This window comes from Chionomys nivalis, chromosome 8, assembly GCF_950005125.1.
Source record: "Chionomys nivalis chromosome 8, mChiNiv1.1, whole genome shotgun sequence".
In the NCBI taxonomy this organism is placed as follows: domain Eukaryota; kingdom Metazoa; phylum Chordata; class Mammalia; order Rodentia; family Cricetidae; genus Chionomys; species Chionomys nivalis.
In genome coordinates this window covers 68,788,050-68,802,972 of record NC_080093.1, presented here as the reverse complement: position 1 = coordinate 68,802,972, position 14,923 = coordinate 68,788,050, and the positions used below count along the sequence as shown (strand labels likewise).

General features: G+C 47.2%; 1 protein-coding gene across 3 annotated transcripts in view; it reads left to right on the top strand.

The window, feature by feature from the left end:
• Itgam (integrin subunit alpha M) overlaps nucleotides 1-10,566 on the top strand; it is a 43,053-nt gene extending 32,487 nt beyond the window's left edge. For 2 of the 3 annotated variants that reach the window (XM_057779246.1, XM_057779244.1), the window contains exons 15-30: nucleotides 48-178; nucleotides 267-430; nucleotides 2,842-3,002; nucleotides 3,095-3,226; nucleotides 3,759-3,832; nucleotides 4,037-4,178; nucleotides 4,270-4,392; nucleotides 4,955-5,034; nucleotides 6,152-6,235; nucleotides 6,487-6,562; nucleotides 7,512-7,619; nucleotides 7,762-7,845; nucleotides 7,942-8,055; nucleotides 8,137-8,238; nucleotides 8,474-8,584; nucleotides 8,983-10,144. In XM_057779246.1, the coding sequence (XP_057635229.1) occupies nucleotides 48-178; nucleotides 267-430; nucleotides 2,842-3,002; nucleotides 3,095-3,226; nucleotides 3,759-3,832; nucleotides 4,037-4,178; nucleotides 4,270-4,392; nucleotides 4,955-5,034; nucleotides 6,152-6,235; nucleotides 6,487-6,562; nucleotides 7,512-7,619; nucleotides 7,762-7,845; nucleotides 7,942-8,055; nucleotides 8,137-8,238; nucleotides 8,474-8,584; nucleotides 8,983-9,054 (1,758 nt within the window). In that variant the 3' untranslated portion in view covers nucleotides 9,055-10,144. Of the gene's footprint in view, nucleotides 1-47; nucleotides 179-266; nucleotides 431-2,841; nucleotides 3,003-3,094; nucleotides 3,227-3,758; nucleotides 3,833-4,036; nucleotides 4,179-4,269; nucleotides 4,393-4,954; nucleotides 5,035-6,151; nucleotides 6,236-6,486; nucleotides 6,563-7,511; nucleotides 7,620-7,761; nucleotides 7,846-7,941; nucleotides 8,056-8,136; nucleotides 8,239-8,473; nucleotides 8,585-8,982; nucleotides 10,145-10,301 lie in introns of those variants that run through there. The other variant, XM_057779245.1, reaches the window with a different exon arrangement.
• Nucleotides 10,567-14,923: the final 4,357 nt, after the last annotated feature.

The window sequence follows — 14,923 nt, the reverse complement described above, 5'->3', positions numbered from 1 at the left end:
GCCCAGTCACACTCTTGCCTCCTTCCTCTCTCCTTTCCTGCCCTCAGCGCATTGCAGGTGCCAGCTTCTCCCCCAAGCTCCAGTACTTCGGTCAGTCACTGAGTGGAGGCAAGGATCTCACAATGGACGGCCTGACAGACCTAGCTGTGGGGGCCCAGGGGCACCTCCTGCTGCTCAGGTGAGAACCCCTCTGATCGCACCAGCTCTTTGCCTTTGGAATGTTTCTGCCATCTCTGGTTCCTGATGACTCTCTGGTATCCCTCTAGAGCCCAGCCCGTGTTAAGACTTGAGGCGACCATGGAATTCATTCCCAATGTCCTAGCAAGGAGTGTGTTTGAATGTCAGAATCAAGCCTCAAGAAACAAGGATGCTGGGGAGGTCAGAGTCTGCCTCCGTGTTCACAAGAGCACCAGGGATCGGCTGCAAGAAGGTGAGAGATGCTGGCTGAACCTCCGGGTTTCCATGACAGCATGTCATCTCGGTCTGCCCAGGCTTCTGGCAGAAGAAAGTTCTGGCTGGTGCTGACAGCCTTTTAAAGCCTGGCTAGAATGAATGTGGAAGCCCAGCAACCTCTACAGAGAAGTGACCAGGTGACACTTGTGTGTTGTGTCAGTAGTCCAGAGAACCAGCACCCCCAGGTCTGTGAGCAAACTGGGCTCCCTCCCTCCCTCCCTCCCTCCCTCCCTCCATCCCTCCCTCCCTCCCTCCCTTTCCTCCCTCCTTCCCTCCTTCCTTCCTTCCCTCACTCCCTCCCTCCTTCCCTCCCTCCCTCCCTTTCTTTCCTTCTTTTCTTCTTTCTTTCTCTTTTTTAAATGTAAGAATATCTGCACATAGTTTTGTATTTTCATTACATCTATTATGTATGTTTAAAATGTACACAGATTGTTATACTCTATATATCCACCCGAAACCTCCTGTTTTTACTTAATGCAATAATAGTAAGATAATAAATTATTTTTTTCAAGGCAAAGCTGACCTTTGTCACATGCCCAGGAAGATGACCATTACTTCCATGCACTAGAACTACCTTACCCAGTTCTATGTGGTGCTGAGGACCGAACTCGGAACTTTGTGTATGCTAGGCAAACACTTTACAGCTGAGGATTATCTACCCAAAGTGGTTTTTCAATGACTATTTTAAACATACAAAGCTAGAGACCAATATATTTCATTCTTAGACAAGTTTTACAGCGTTTCCAAACATGCTTCATTCAGCTCTTTAAAAAATTTTCTTTGCCAAGTAATCTTTAAAAATTACTTTGAAGGAAGATTTATTATATTTTTAATTGTATGTCTCTTTAGTCTTGTGCGTGTCTCTGTGTAGGTGTGTGCACAGGACTGTGGGTGTCCACAGAGGCCAGAGGAGGGCTCTGGATGCCTGGAGCTGGAGTCCAGGCAGTGGGAGCTGCTTGGCAAGGGTGCTGGGGGCGAAACTCCTGCCCTCTGATAGAGCAGTGTGTGCTCAGAGCTACCAAACCTCCTCTCCAACCCCTCAAATCACTTGTTTGTTTTGATTTTTGCTATGTAGAACATAATTTAACATCAAATGGATCAAGAACTTTAATATAAGACCAACATGTTTTTTTTTATTAATTATCTTACAATATTTACCTTCTTTTATAGCATTTTCATACATACTTATTTTCGGTTGCTTCCCCATCTCCGTGTTTCCAACCCCACGTAACCCCCACCCTCCAGTATCCTCTTTGTTCTTTCCTGCCACATGGGTCCCATCGCTCTCCTTGCTCGTCTCCCTAACGCCTCCTTTCTTCTCATGGCCGCCCCTGTCACTTTCTGTCCTCTCCATACGCTCTCCCATCAGAAGTGAGATCCTGTTAGAAACAGAAGCCAGGGTTTACACAGGAGAGAGAACATTTGGGGTCTGCCCTTCCGAGTTGGCACTCGCTCACTTACTGTATTTTCCAGTTCCCCCCATTTTCAAACAGCTTCATTCTCAAGCGAGAGAGAACTGGCTTGGGAGATTCAATTGATCAAGTTGAACAGGGTTTTGTTGCCAATGGCCTGACTCTTCCCTGCCCCCATTCTTAAAGAGAAGCATTGCGCTTTGGCAGAATAGTAGTGGCTGACACGGAGAGAAACAGGAAGAGGAGAATAGATGTTTTTCCAGCTCCATTCTTACCTGTCCAGAGGTCAGAAGAGCCAGCTTGACTAGAAATAGAAATGTTTTGGAGACTAGGAACAGTAGGAAGAAGGTATCATGAAATCTACATAGAAATTCTTCTCAAGCTGTTTACTACTAAACTGTGAATGCCCAGATTAGAATATCAGAGCCAAACTAGCAAACAAACAAAACTTTGAAAGGAGCATAAATAGCTTTTTAATATCTTACAGAATAGAGACTATCCCTCCCCCGCCCCCGAGACAGGCTTTCTCTGTGTAATAGCTCTGACTGTCCTGAAACTCCAGACTAGACTAGACCAGGCTTGGCCTCGAACTCACAGAGATCCGCCTGCCTCTGCTTCTCGAGTGCTGGGACTAAAGGCGTGAGCCACCACTGTCCAGCATTGCACCTTTTTACCTTTTTTGTTTTTTCCTGGAGCTGAGGACCAAACCCAGGGCCTTGCATTTGCTAGACAAGTGCTCTACCACTGGGCTAAATCTTCAACCCTAGCCACGCTTTTTGAGGGTTTACTCAGTAGGCACGACCTCATTTCTTCTTCTTTTTAACCCCTTGAGGGCCATTGTTACTGTTCTTTCTTGGAAAGTAATGAATTAAGACAGAGGCCAGTTGATACGTGGATAATCACACAGCTGGGAGCCGAGCTGTGGTCTCCTACCTCTGCCTGCCTTGCTTCCTCACACCGCCCCCTCTCCTCTCAGGAGATATCCGGAGCACTGTCACTTACGACCTGGCGTTAGACCCTGGCCGCACACAAGCCCGTGTCCGTGCCATCTTTGAGGAGACAAAGAACAACACTCGCCGGAGGGTCCAGGACTTTGGGTTGGCACGGAAATGTGAACCCCTGAAGCTGCAGTTACCGGTGAGCAGGCGAAGGGCGGGGCTCCTGGCTGGGGATGGGGTGGTCTCGGGAGACTGCAGAAGGCGGAGCTCCAAATTCCCACTCTCCCTTAGGTCTGTGTGGAGGACTCCGTGAGTCCCATCGTCCTGCGCCTCAACTATACGCTGGTGGGGGAGCCCTTGGGCTCCTCTAGGGACCTCCGGCCCGTTCTGGCTGAGGATGCTCAGAGGCTCTTCACAGCTACGGTGAGTCCTGGAGTCGGGGCCTTGCAGGAGTAGAGAACAGAACAGAAAGAGTTTGCTGAAACATTTTTATTTTATGTAATTTCATTTAAACGTTTTTTGTTTGTTTGTTTGTTGTTTTTCAAGACAGGGTCTCTCTGTGTAGCCCTAGCTGTCCTGGCACCAGCTTTGTAGACCAGACTGGCCTCAAACTCACAGAGATCCTCCTGCCTCTGCCTCCTGAGTGCTGGGAGTAAAGGTGTGTGCCACCACCTGGTGTTCATTTAAACATTTTTAAAAAATTGCTCCCCTTGGGGCTGGAGAGATGGCTCAGCGGTTAAGAGCAGTGACTGTTCTTCCAGAGGTCCTGAGTTCAATTCCCAGCAACCACATGGTGGCTCACAACCATCTGTATTGAGATCTGGTGCCTCTTCTGGCCTGCAGGCATATATGCAGACAGAACACTTTATACACAATAAATATATAAATTTTAAAAAAAAAATTGTTCCCCTTAACCATTTCTGTTTCTTTCGTTTCAATGATGTGCCCTGTCCAGCTTCCCTTTGAGAAGAACTGTGGCAACGACAGCATTTGTCAGGATGACCTCAGCATCACTCTGAGTTCCATGGGGTGAGTGTCCTGGTATCGCTTCCCTTAAGTCTGGATCCTGGTCCCCAAAGGAGCCCAGGCTTCTTCAGAGATATTTGTGCACCACAAGGTTCCTTGTGCCTGCTGTTACATTCCTGCCTCTCCAAGTTTCTGCAGCCTGTCTATATCAAACCAGACGTGCTGAGGCGAAGCCCTTGGTACTTCATGGTCTTGTTATTCTCACAGCCGGGACACTTTGGTGGTGGGAGACCCTCGGGACTTCAACCTGAGGGTGACAGTGAGAAATGACGGTGAAGACTCCTACGGGACCACGGCTACCTTCTACTACCCGGCTGGCTTGTCTTACCGGAAGGTGTCAGCAAGTCAGGTAGCCGAATCCTCTCCGGTCTCCCGGCTCTGCTTTCCTCGCCCCCGTGGCTGGCAGTTGACGGTACTACATTTGCCTACCTTGGTTCCAGAACCCGCTTACCCAGAAGCCTTGGCGTGTGGCAGCTGAGCCCAGCTCCTCCACTGAAGGGCACGGGGCTCTGAAAAGTACCACCTGGAACATAAACACCCCCATCTTTCCTGCTAACTCCGAGGTCAGAACTCCAGCTCCTGCTGCTGTCCTTCTGTCTGCTGTCATCCTATGGAATTCTCTCTCTCTCTCTCTCTCTCTCTCTCTCTCTCTCTCTCTCTTCCTCCTCCTTCTCCTTTTCCTCCTCCTCCTCCTCCTTCCTTCTCCTTATCCTAAGGGAGAAGCTGCCCCTTTCTACAAACTGGCTTTATCGATCCCATGAACCTCCCACAGTGTACAATTCAGTGGTGTTTAAGTATTCTCAGAGGTTTGCATCCGCCACTCTGCTCAATCTGAGACCTTGCTAATAGCCCCTGGGGCCTCCCAATCGACCTTCTCTGTATGGATTCACCTCTCCTGGATATCTCCCATCCATAGACACATACAGCATGGTCCTCTGGGATTGGTTTCTTTTCACCAACATCGTATTTTCCAGGATCACTTGCCTGTCAGTTCTTCTTTTTATTTCCGAACAATATTCTATTACGTGGGCCAGCCATGTTTGATTTATCCCATTCAATGGTTGGTGGACAGCGGTGCTGTTTTCTTTACTATTTTAAATCACCGTTTCCATTCTCCATCTCTAGGTCACCTTTAATGTCACGTTTGATGTGGACTCTGATGCTTCCCTTGGGAACAAACTGCTCCTCAAGGCCAACGTGACCAGGTACGTTCCCACATTTCGTGGTCACCCTCCCTTCTGTGGCCCAGCCAGGATGAATCATTTTCTTCTCTCTATCGGTTCTCTGTTTGGATGACTTTATTAATTCAACAAACGGATTGAGCACGCACCCATGTGCCAGACATTGCTGGGGTCTCACGGTGGTTGATAAGACAATTGTGGTCGCCCTCATGAACATTCAGTGGCGTGGATAGGCAGGGAAACGGGTGATTACTGTATAGTATAAAGTAAATGATGGGGGTGGGGGAGGTAGGGATGCCCAGTGCTCTGAGAAGATCCCTGAAGAAAACACATTTAGGTTGGGACTAAGTCAAGCAAAAGCCTAAAGGTAGCAGGCAGCACGCAGCGGGCAAGACCCGGAACTGGGAGGTATCTGGGCATGCTCCAGACCAGCCCGTGAGATGGCTCAGTGGGTGAAGCCTGATGACCCGTGTTCCATCCTTGCAACCCATGTGAAACTGGAGGAGAGAGCTGACTCCAGAAAGTGGTCCTCTACCCTGTAACATGTGCGGCGCTGTGTATGGACCCTCTCGCTACCCACATCTAGTAAAAATACATGAGAGAGACTGCTGAGATAGCTCATCAGGCAAGGCCGCCAAAGCCCAATGACCCAGGTTCAACCCTTGGAACCCACATGGTGGAAGGAGCAAACCAATTCCAGAAGTTGTTTTCTGACCTCCAAGTGTATACTGTGGCATGTTATACCCAAATACACACACACACACACACACACACAGTAAAAAAAAAACAGTAGCTTGAGCACATGAAGCAGGATTTAAAGAGCTGGTGACAGTCAGACATGGCGGTAGCATGGGATCACTGAGGGCACTGCTAGGAAGTTTGCTGTTTAGACTACGGGAGACACACGGTTACATTTATTTGTATATCAGGGCAAAGGTGGGGGCTGGGAGGAGCAGTCAGAGGCCGCAGTAGCTGTTGGAGTGAGTAGGGCCTGATGAAGCAGAGGTCGAGAGGACCATGGGGACAGCAGACACGCAGACAGAGTGGACGCAGAGTCGGGGGGGGCACGGAGAGGAGTGGGGGGCACGGAGAGGCTCACTCTCGGTTCTTAGAGCTGGCTGAGGACCTGCTTTCCTTTTAGTGAGAACAACATGTCCAGGACCCACAAAACGGAGGCTCAGTTGGAGCTGCCTGTGAAGTACGCCGTCTACATGGTTGTCACCAGGTGCTGCTCCACCCCACTCTCCCCTGACAGGCTGGACACCACTGGCTGTGTGATTGTGTGCATGCCATGTGACTGAGTGGAGGAATGGTGTGTGTGTGTGTGTGTGTGTGAGCGCGCGCCCAAACCCACACAGAGTCTGACAGACGCTGCCCTCAAGGGCTATATTGTCCCCTTCCTGTGCTCTGTGTATTATGTCCAAGCAGGACACCTTCATGTTCGGTCACCTCTTGTCTACTCTTGTTTTCTCTTAGTGATGAGAATTCTACCAAATACCTCAACTTCACAGCTTCAGAGATGACCAGTCAGGACATACAGCATCAGTACCAGGTGAGGAGCAGGGGAAGCCCGGGTCCTGAGGGATGCTGGGAGGGAAGCTGATATGAAGGGAGGGCAGGAGGCAGTTGCAGGAAGCATGAATACTGTGCTTTCTGTGTGTCAGGCACACTTCTAAGTTTGTTCTACACTCCCTCCTCACAGATATGTAAACATGTGTGCAGACACACAAACATATACACATGCACATACACACACTCATATACATACATGCATACATATGCACTCAAACATAGATCACATACAGATCCATGTGCACACACATGCACTCATATACATACACGCACACACATGGATGTACATGTACATACTCTCACATATATGCTAGCACACAGATGCACATGTACATCGACACACAATATGTACATACACATAGATGCACATGCACCCACACATACATATATGCATACACATACAGATGCACATCCACATGCTCACATACACACATGAACACACATGGATACACATGTATATCCACATGCTCACACACATACATGCATGCACACACACAGATGCACATCCACACACTCACACACACATGCACACACACAGATGCACATCCACACACTCACACACACATGCACATCCACACATTCACACACATGGATGCACATGCATATCAACACACTCACACACATACATGCACACACACACGCACGCCCTATGTCAGGACCCTGAACACTCTTGCTGTCCCTTGTTTTCAGATGGAGAAACTGAGTCAGAGAGACATGAACTATGTCTAAATTCTCACAGCTGTGAAGTGACAGCTAGAACTTGAGATGGGCACGTCTATGTTTGGCATTTGTTTCCGTGCTCCTGTCTCACAGGAGAGCAGGACGCTCAGGCCTTATTCGTGGTCCTGGGCTGTAGGAAGTGAGGAGCCAGTTCCGAGAGCCAGCTGGGCCATAAGGCTAGAGCCCTCACCCCCTCCTTTCTGATGCAGTTCAACAACCTGGGCCAGAGGAGCCTCCCCATCAGTGTGGTCTTCTGGATCCCCGTCCAGCTGAACAAGGTGACCATATGGGACCATCCCCAGGTCGTCTTCTCCCAGGTGAGTCTAGCTGGGTCTCCAGAGGTCATGTCTTTCTGAAGACCTGTTTCTCACCTTTTCTGACTCTCCCTTGGGCCCAGGCTCTTACCCTCTGGGTGGGACCAGAGCCCTCATTTCTCTCTCGATGTCTGTTTTTCCTCAGAACCTCTCGAATGCCTGTCACACTGAGCAGAAATCTCCCCCTCACTCCCAGTTCCAGGATGAGCTTGAGAAGGCCCCAGTGCTGGTAAGAACACGGTGGACTCCAGCCTTGAGGCCACACGTACGGGCACTGTGGTCTGCCCCAGCCTTAGGCAGCTGTGTCTTTGGTCTTTTCTTCCAGAACTGCTCTGTTGCAGTCTGTAAGAGAATCCAGTGTGACCTCCCGTCCTTCAACACTCAGGAAATGTTCAATGTCACCCTCAAGGGCAAACTGTCATTTGACTGGTATATCAAGGTAGGTTGTGCTTTGAGGCTTTCTGGGTATAGCCGTACAGTCCAGAGCCCAGGCCTGGCTCCCATTCTGTTCTCTCCACAGACTTCCCATAAACACCTCCTGCTTGTGAGCACCGCTGAGATTGTGTTTAATGACTCCGTCTTTGCCCTGCTCCCAGGGCAGGGGATGTTTGTGAAGTCCCAGGTACCCATCTCAGGCACGGTGGGGTGGAGGGGCAGCGGGGCAGCTGGAGGGAGGAAGAAGCTGGACAGCCGATCTCGTCTCTGGGTTGGCAAGAGAAGCAGATGGGAAGAGAAATGAGGCCGGCAGCTGGTCTTGTGGATTGCAGGGAGGGAGTAGCCCTAGAGCTCAGGGAACTCTCCAGAAATGTGGGGCATATCTCCTCTGCTGTACCCCTTTTCTTTCCTCTCTCCCCTAGACGCAGACCAAAGTAGAACCATATGAAGTTCACAACCCTGTACCACTTATTGTGGGCAGCTCCATTGGGGGACTGGTTCTTTTGGCTCTCATCACTGCTGGCCTGTACAAGGTACTCCTCGATTCATTTCTGTCCCCGCCCCCCTCCTTAGCAGCTCCGTCCTTGGGTCTCAGTATTGCTGCTCACTATATGACTTTTGGCCAGTTGCAGGCTCTTAAGACCTCAATTTCTCCAGTTATAAAACAATAGTATTAACTAACAAAGAAAATGAGCGTAATACACGCAGAATAACTAGGATGGCCTTCGCCTTGTATTTTATATCTCTTTCCTAGCCTGATGCTGTTTCTCGCCCTGCCTGACTTTCCCCAGGTCCTGTCTCTTCTCTACCCTGTCACTCTGTGTCCCGCTTGGTCATGCTGTCTGATACGGTCTGTGTCTCTCCTGTTCTCCCTGATCTTGACCTGCAGCCGTGGACTCTGTGGCCTTACCCTCTGTCTTTACCCTGACAGTTTGGCTTCTTCAAGCGGCAATACAAGGACATGATGAACGAAGCTGCTCCCCAAGAAGCCCCGCCTCAGTAAAGGCCCTTTCTCCACGGAGCGACCTCTGCAATAGCAAGCAGGTCTGGTCAGACCAACACCCAGGTCCCATGGCTGATGGACAGACATGCCCTCTAGGATACTGTTGTAGTGTGTCTTGTACAGGAATGGTTTGTGTGTGTGTGTATGTGTGTGTGGTGGGGCTCAGACATTTCTTGCATGTGGGCAATGCCTTGAATGCGTCCTCTCAGAGGGAAAGGAATCTTTTGGGTTTCCCACTGTGTCAGGGCAAACGCTAATGGACTTTTCTCTGGGCAAGACGATGGAACCCTGTGGGCAAGCATAGTGAGATGCTCTGGCTGTCCTCTCTGAAGGAAGTACTATTTCCTTGCATGGATGAATTGCAGACTTGCAAGAGTCCAGGTGCTGAGAATACAAGAGAAGCTGGACTTGGACTAGAGAATGGGTGGCCCAACAGAAATGTCCAGTGAAGAATGAGACATCTCCCAGGGATTGGAGAGATGGCTCAGTGGCTAAGGGCACTTGTTGCTCTTGCAGAGGACCTGGGTTCAATTCCCAGTAACCATATAGCAGCTCTCAACAATCTGTCACTCCAAACCCAGGAAATCTGAGAAATCTCCCACTACCTAGTTATTTATTGTTTTAATAATAATTTAGATATTTAAATTGATTAACCTGTCCACAGTACAAAAACCGAAAGACATTCGAGAATGTATAGCAAAGGCTGGGAATGTAGCTCATGGCAGAGAACTCACCTGGTTTACGTCGTTGGGCTCAGCTTACAGCAGTGAGAACAAGGCAAAGCAAAAACCAATCTAAAAAGTGTATCGTGAAAGACTCCCTCCTCAGGGGTGTTCAAGGCTGTATGGTTAGAACCTACTTCAGAAAGATTGTAGGTATCTACACACACACACACATACGCAGAGTTTTAAACAAACAGTAACATATTTTTGTACTATTATGCATCTTGTCTTTTTATTAATATGCTCAAATAATTTTATAAGCTATAAAGAACTGTAGCTGCAGAGTACAGTATCCCATGTGACTATATCAATGTATTTAACCTGTCTCTTTGCATATATTATTTCCAACTTCTTGCTCTCCCAAACAATGCTGAATTAATAAATTGTATATATCTAAGTTTTACATATTTATCACAATAATTTATTGATATATTTATAGACATTTGACTTCTACTTGAAGTGATTCTAAGATAAAAATTTTAGAAAAGCCGGGTGGTGGTAATACATGCCTTTATTTAATTCCAGCACTTGGGAGGCAAAGGCAGGCGGATCTCTGTGAGTTCAAGACCAGCCTGGTCTACAGAGTGACTTTCAGGACAACCAGTGCTGTTATGCAGAGAAACCCTGTCTTGGAAAATGAAACAAAAAATTAGAGAGGAAGATGAGCTTGGTGGTGTACACTTATAGTTCTTTCTACTCAGAAGGCAGAAGCATTCGAGGCCAGCCTGGTCTACAAGAGCTAGTTCCAGGACAGGAACCAAAAAAAGCTACGGAGAAACCCTGTCTTGAAAAATCAAAAGAAGAAGAAGAAGAAGAAGAAGAAGAAGAAGAAGAAGAAGAAGAAGAAGAAGAAGAAGAAGAAGAAGAAGAAGAAGAAGAAGAAGAAGAAGGCAGAAACAACAAGCTTGTGAGCTACAGAGTGAGTTTAAGGACAGCCCAAGTCACTTACCAAGACCTTTGTTGATAAAATAAATGGCTGAATAAGGTTTGGGGCTACAGTTTAGTGACTGAGCACTTGCTTAGCTTGCATGAGGCCCTAGACTTTATCCTCAGTATCACTCCCAAAGAACTCAAGTGAGAAAGCATCCCACAAAATACCTACAGCCAGAGGGAGTTATCTGGGGAATGGAAGGCAGATGTCTGACCACGGGAGTGCCCTGTGAAACTCTGGATCTTGATTCTGCTGGGAGACAGTGAGTAGCACACACCTGAGTATCATCCAGGGGCAGAAGAAGTGCACATGCACCATTTTCACACAGTCACACAACTGAGGCTATATAATACATACACGCACGCACACGCACACACACATGCACACACACACGTGCATGCATGCACACATACACACACAGTGCATGCACGCGCACACACACACACGTGTGTGTGTTAATCCCTTAACTCTTCTTGCTTGCAATGAATGTGAGTGGAGTAGGGTCTGGCGGCCAGAGCCAGAGGTGCTGCCGGTCGGAAGCCTGATGGAAGAGCACAGCTGGAAAGGCCTGCGGGGACTTGGCTGAGGCATTGCCAGCACTGACTAGCAAGAGCACACACAGGAAAGTCTGACGGCTATTTCTAGATGGCTCTCCATCCTCCAGGGGAAGCCCAGTTCCTATCTCTTGCACCTTTGTGAATGTGGTGACCTCATCCTTAGTCTTGAAAGCATTTTCTTTGATTTTATACTAGTCTGTCTAAGTAAGTGGCTGCTTTTTCCTATTTATTAATATTTAAATTTTATTTGTGGAGAAACTGAGCTCCTGCTTCATTCTCCCAAGAAGCTGCAACCGTAGATGGAACCTCATCCTCCCAAGAAACTGCAACTGTAGATGCAAGCTGTCTTGTCCAACTTGTTTTTTTTTTTGGTACAAAAGAAAAATATGAATTTCATAATGTTCCTTGAGATACAAGAAGAAAGCCACAGGCTGGGTACCTGTTCCACCTGTTCCAGATGTGATAGGAAGGGAAGGGTATAGTGAGAATCACAAATATATATATAAATTTATTGAGGGGTACTGAGGAGAATAGACTCATGGAATTGGGGATCGAGGGAGTTGGGAACTGGTCACATGCTATTTCATGCTGCCCAACTCTGGTCTTCACAACCCAAAAGAGCGGGGGACTTCTCTCTCTCTCCTTTTAATAGATCATATCAGTAGACAAGAAGCTATACCTTAAGGCAGGTACCCCAAATCTATTGGTGGAATGAATTCCCATGTCAGAGGGGCTTACTTCTTCCTGGGGAGATGAAGAAAGTTGTGGTTGGTATACAGTTTGGGTGTGTCATCCTTGGTTGACTTGCCAGGCACTAAGAGATGGAAGCAATCTTGCTATGGCATTCTGAAGTGGGGCCTTTGGAAGTGATTAGAATTAGATGAGGTCATGGAGCAGAGTTGTCACAATGCAATCCTGGTGGCTTTTTAAAAAGAGGGAGAGTTCTTTTGGTACAGACCGAGGTCTTCCTCCCTCATTTATTACTGTCTGGCCAGACTCACTCTTACATAGTCAGACTTTCCTTTGGACTGCCAGCTCCCGAATAATGACACGGAGACTTCTTATTAATTATGAAAGCTTGGCCTTAGCTTAGGCTTGTTCCCTACTAGCTCTTATAACTTAAATTAACCCATTTATATTAACCTGCATTCTGCACATGGCTCATTACCTCTCCTCCATACTGTACTTCTGACTTGTTCTGTGTCAGTCTGGCAAATCCCATGCGTCTCAGATTCTTCCCTGAGTTCCTCTCTACCTGGAAGTTCCTCCTATCCTCTCTTGCCTCATTATTGGCCATTCAGCTCTTTATTAAACCAATCAGAAGGTGCGTTGGCAGATATACATCTTCAGACTGTAGAACACTCTTAGTCCTACTGCAGCCTGCCTACATGAGCCGCTCCTCCCACCACACCTTCATCTTTGGAGATGCTGCCTCTCGGAGTGGTCTCAGGGTCTCCCTAACTCTTTATCACTGTCCCCCTCAGTCTTTCCTCCTAGCCCGTCTTCACCCCTTTGTGTCACCCACCAATCCACCAACCCATGGCCACCACACTTGCCTAGGATCCCAACCGGGCAACAGCAACCACAGGACAAAAGACCCACACAACAAAGATGAGACCCAATATCTACACCAAGAAACAATTCAAGCATCCTAGCTCCAGATTCCTGGATCCCAGAGCGAAAATACAAACATGAACACCCAGTACAATATGCCTCCTCCAGAAGCCAGCAGCCCTATTGGAATAGGTTCTGAGGAGAGCGATTTAGCAGACGTACACGCAATTGTTGGGAGAGTTGTGCTGGCTGGCAAAGTCTGCAGTCTGCCATACCTGGCAGCTCTCTCTAAGCTCGGCAATATAGAAACCCCATCCCTCCCCAGCAAAGTTTCTTGCTCTCTACCTAGCCTTATCTGGAGGACATCCCTGGGCCTGGGGGACTGACCTTATCTGAAAGTTGCCTGTCTCTAAAACCAAATGCCTGACTTACCGTTAGCTTGAACATTGGCACAGATCCCTGCTAGAAGGCTCCCTTGCTGCACATTCTAGGACCCTTAGGATAGGAGCGTGCCTCTTTGTGCATATTAGGTGATGCCCCTGCCACTGTCCCCAATCTTTATATTTCCCATTTCTTCCTGGAACAAAGTGGAGTTGTAACACTTAACTGTCTTCCCAGAGAGCTCAGAAGTTGTGGGACCCTGCTCACTCGTTCAGGCTCCTTCTTCCCTCTTGGACAGCCACTGACAATCCTGAGGAGCTGCACACAGGGCTCTATCCTTACCCAGCTGGGATTTCTTTTCTTTTTTCTCCAAGCCTCTGAACAAGTTTGGAATTTTCCTGTTGTATCCTCTCTGAAATAGTCTCCAGATATCACACCTGGGTTCCAAACACTCCAGGGCTCACCTGCCCTAGACCGGCTGGTTCTGCCTTCAGACAGCCCCTATCACATGTGCTTTTTTGGCACAATCCTTGGTGTGTTTTTCAGACAGCTCTCTCTCTCTCTCTCTCTCTCTCTCTCTCTCTCTCTCTCTCTCTCTCTCTCTCTCTACCATGGGTTGTGGGTTCTCCCTGAACCCCCAAACTAGGTAGCTGTCTTGAAATCCAGTCAGGCTTTACTGTTCTCTGCAGCAGCAATCAGCCTCATGTCTTCATCAACATCACCTGTAGATTTAGTAAGACAATTGGGAACCCATAAAGAGAGGAATTAGTTAAAAGAGAGTTTTTTTTCCTACATTAAAACATGGGGAAACAATTACAATGGAAGGATTTGGGTCTCTATATGATAATATGCTAGACAGTTTGAAAATGGAATGATTAAATCTAATTTAGATAGGATTTATGTAATGTCAATTGTAAACATTGTCAGCTTTGTCATTTTTGTTTTGTCACTAAAAAAGTTGATTAATTTGAGTGCTAATATACAGGTCTTAGAAAAACCTAATAAAACAGAAGACAGAGATATTAAAATTCAGACAGAGGGATTTAATGGAAAACCAATTTCAGCATTGCATTATAAGAATAGAAAGGAACAGCCTAAGGTTTTCAAACAGCCAAACTTAATATAGCTATCAATCTTACAGGTATTGCCAAATGGCAGAGGCTCTGTTATAGCTAAGTGAACTCCTGTGCCAATGTTAGATTTAAAGAGATTCAAGGAAGCAATAATCTCAAATGGCATGCATTCACCTTTTCTGAAGCAAATGTTAAATTTGTGATCAGTTTGTAATAGAATTATCCTTAAGGACTGGACAGAATGGTTAAATGTGTTTTAGAGCCTGGTCCACAATTACAATGGAGTACCTGGTTCAGAGAAGAGGCTAAGGTTATTGAACAATGGAGTAAAGCTAGAGGTAGGGAAATCTCCCAAGATCAAATTCTTGGAGAAGGAGATTATGCTACTATAGAAAGGCAGGCTGTATATGATGACAACACTCTGGATTTATGCTACACAGCAGCTTTGAATGCTTGGGACAGAACTGGAGAAATAAGAAAGAAAATTGAATCATTTACTAAAGTTATACAGGGCCCAAAGAAAGTCTTTATGAATTTCTTACAAAGATTGACTTCAACAGTAAATAGAATGATACCAAATTCAGAAGTTAGACAAATAATAATTGAATCTCTGGCTTTTGAAAAATGCCAATTATCTATGCAAAAGGATAA